Consider the following 1,637-nt stretch of genomic DNA (forward strand, 5'->3'; position numbering starts at 1 on the left):
GCACAATGAAATTACAACTCCTCAAAAAATCTACTTAATATCGGAACAAAGTCAATGTACTTAGTTATTATAAACCTCTGCAGAACATTTATCATCACTTAGAAGCACATGTTTTACAAGAAACACTCAAAATTCAGAACAAACCATGAAAATATATATTTTCACTCAGTCCTGATCTGGGTGAAGATGTTTCCTAACGCAGTCATTCCTAATCTTGTTTTCCATGTTTCATTTAAAAAGCTTTCCAACTTGAACTCACCTGTTCGTGCAGCCAGTTCCAGAAAAACAACTCACTGTTTTGTTCTGTTTTGTTTTAAATGAACTGAAGTCAGGTGTGGTGCTGGTGCCTCACCTGGTTGCTGGTGGCTGCAGGGTGACAGAACTCRGCAGCTCCTCCTAAAGCTGTGGGCTGGTAGGATAACCTGGAGGCGTACAGCTGGAGAGACACAGAGAGGAAACGCTGACCACAAAGCAGCAGGAAGGTTTGAGGCTCCAGTCGAGCATGAAGAGCTTCACTACTTTGCTACGAGTGATGGCGAYAATAAAACCACAGAGGTGAATGTCGAAAAGCTTCACACTGACGCTTCTACAAGCTACAGGACGAGCGATGGAAACAAAACAACAAGAATAAAAACTAAAAGAGAAATGCTATCGGCCAAGTTCAGCAGGTTTTCCACACACCATCAAYGGCCAGCATAGACTCACATTGTGAGTGACAAGTCCAGGAGCCAATGGGAGCTGCAGACTGTCCAGAGGGAGGGGCTTGGACAGTTTAGAAGGAGAGGGACTCAGAGTACACACACACTGAGACCATTCACACAAACAAATGTAAAAACATGACAAGAAAAAAGGGAGAGAAGAGAGTGAAACCATAAACAGGCGTAAAAACAGAGAGAGGTCCCGACAAGTTAAGAAAAGGTGCAATAAAAGGAGCGCAAGGGAGGAGTTTACTTCATCTGTTTTTTTTTACCTGAGAGGGAGGAGAGGTGGAGAAGGAGGTGGTGCAGACTTCCTGTGAGTCCTGAACTTCTGCGAACGCTCCTCCGTCCTCCTCATCCGGCGCTCTGAGGACRCAGAAGCTCACTCGCACAAACACGCTTGAAAACTTTCTACAGTTTTAGTTTTGTTTGGGTTTTTTCCCCCCCCTCAATGCTACCTGTAGTTGCAGGGATGTCCCATGTTGGCTGGATGCTGGTTGCTGCAGGGAGGATCCACAAAGTGATCCACGATGATCCCCATGATGGGAGCTGCCCGCTCAAACTGCCTGCAGAGGGAGAGCAGAGCAGAGCAGCAGCTCAGCTCTGATTCTAGCTCCACAAATTTACCACCGCTACTGAGGAAGAACTGTGTGTGCCGGGGTCACCTGCTGGACATGAAGGCCAGGTTGATGCGGTACGCACACGAGAGTGTGACCGTTCCGATGGGAGTGCCCACRACGCCGACACGCACCGTCTGGAACCCTTCACAAACACAGCAGACACAGCATGTAACAACCGTATCAAACTCAGTCTGTAGTGGGGATGGGCCATATGGACTAAAAGATTTATCCCGATAATTTCTAGTTTTATCACGATAATGATAAGTGGGGGTGCAACAATACATGTAACCGTATCGAACAATGCTGTATCGAACAATAC

At 46.6% G+C, this 1,637-nt stretch overlaps 1 protein-coding gene across 1 annotated transcript in view; it reads right to left on the reverse strand.

The window, feature by feature from the left end:
- atg13 (ATG13 autophagy related 13 homolog (S. cerevisiae)) overlaps nucleotides 1-1,637 on the reverse strand; it is a gene marked incomplete in the record, with an annotated part of 11,011 nt that overhangs the window by 3,957 nt on the left and 5,417 nt on the right. Inside the window, 5 exon segments of the mRNA XM_014025127.1 lie at nucleotides 353-436; nucleotides 706-804; nucleotides 971-1,064; nucleotides 1,157-1,264; nucleotides 1,364-1,460. Coding sequence (XP_013880581.1) covers nucleotides 353-436; nucleotides 706-804; nucleotides 971-1,064; nucleotides 1,157-1,264; nucleotides 1,364-1,460 — 482 coding nt within the window.

The sequence above is a fragment of the Austrofundulus limnaeus genome, unplaced genomic scaffold (assembly GCF_001266775.1).
Source record: "Austrofundulus limnaeus strain Quisiro unplaced genomic scaffold, Austrofundulus_limnaeus-1.0 Scaffold457, whole genome shotgun sequence".
NCBI classification, from domain to species: Eukaryota; Metazoa; Chordata; class Actinopteri; order Cyprinodontiformes; family Rivulidae; genus Austrofundulus; species Austrofundulus limnaeus.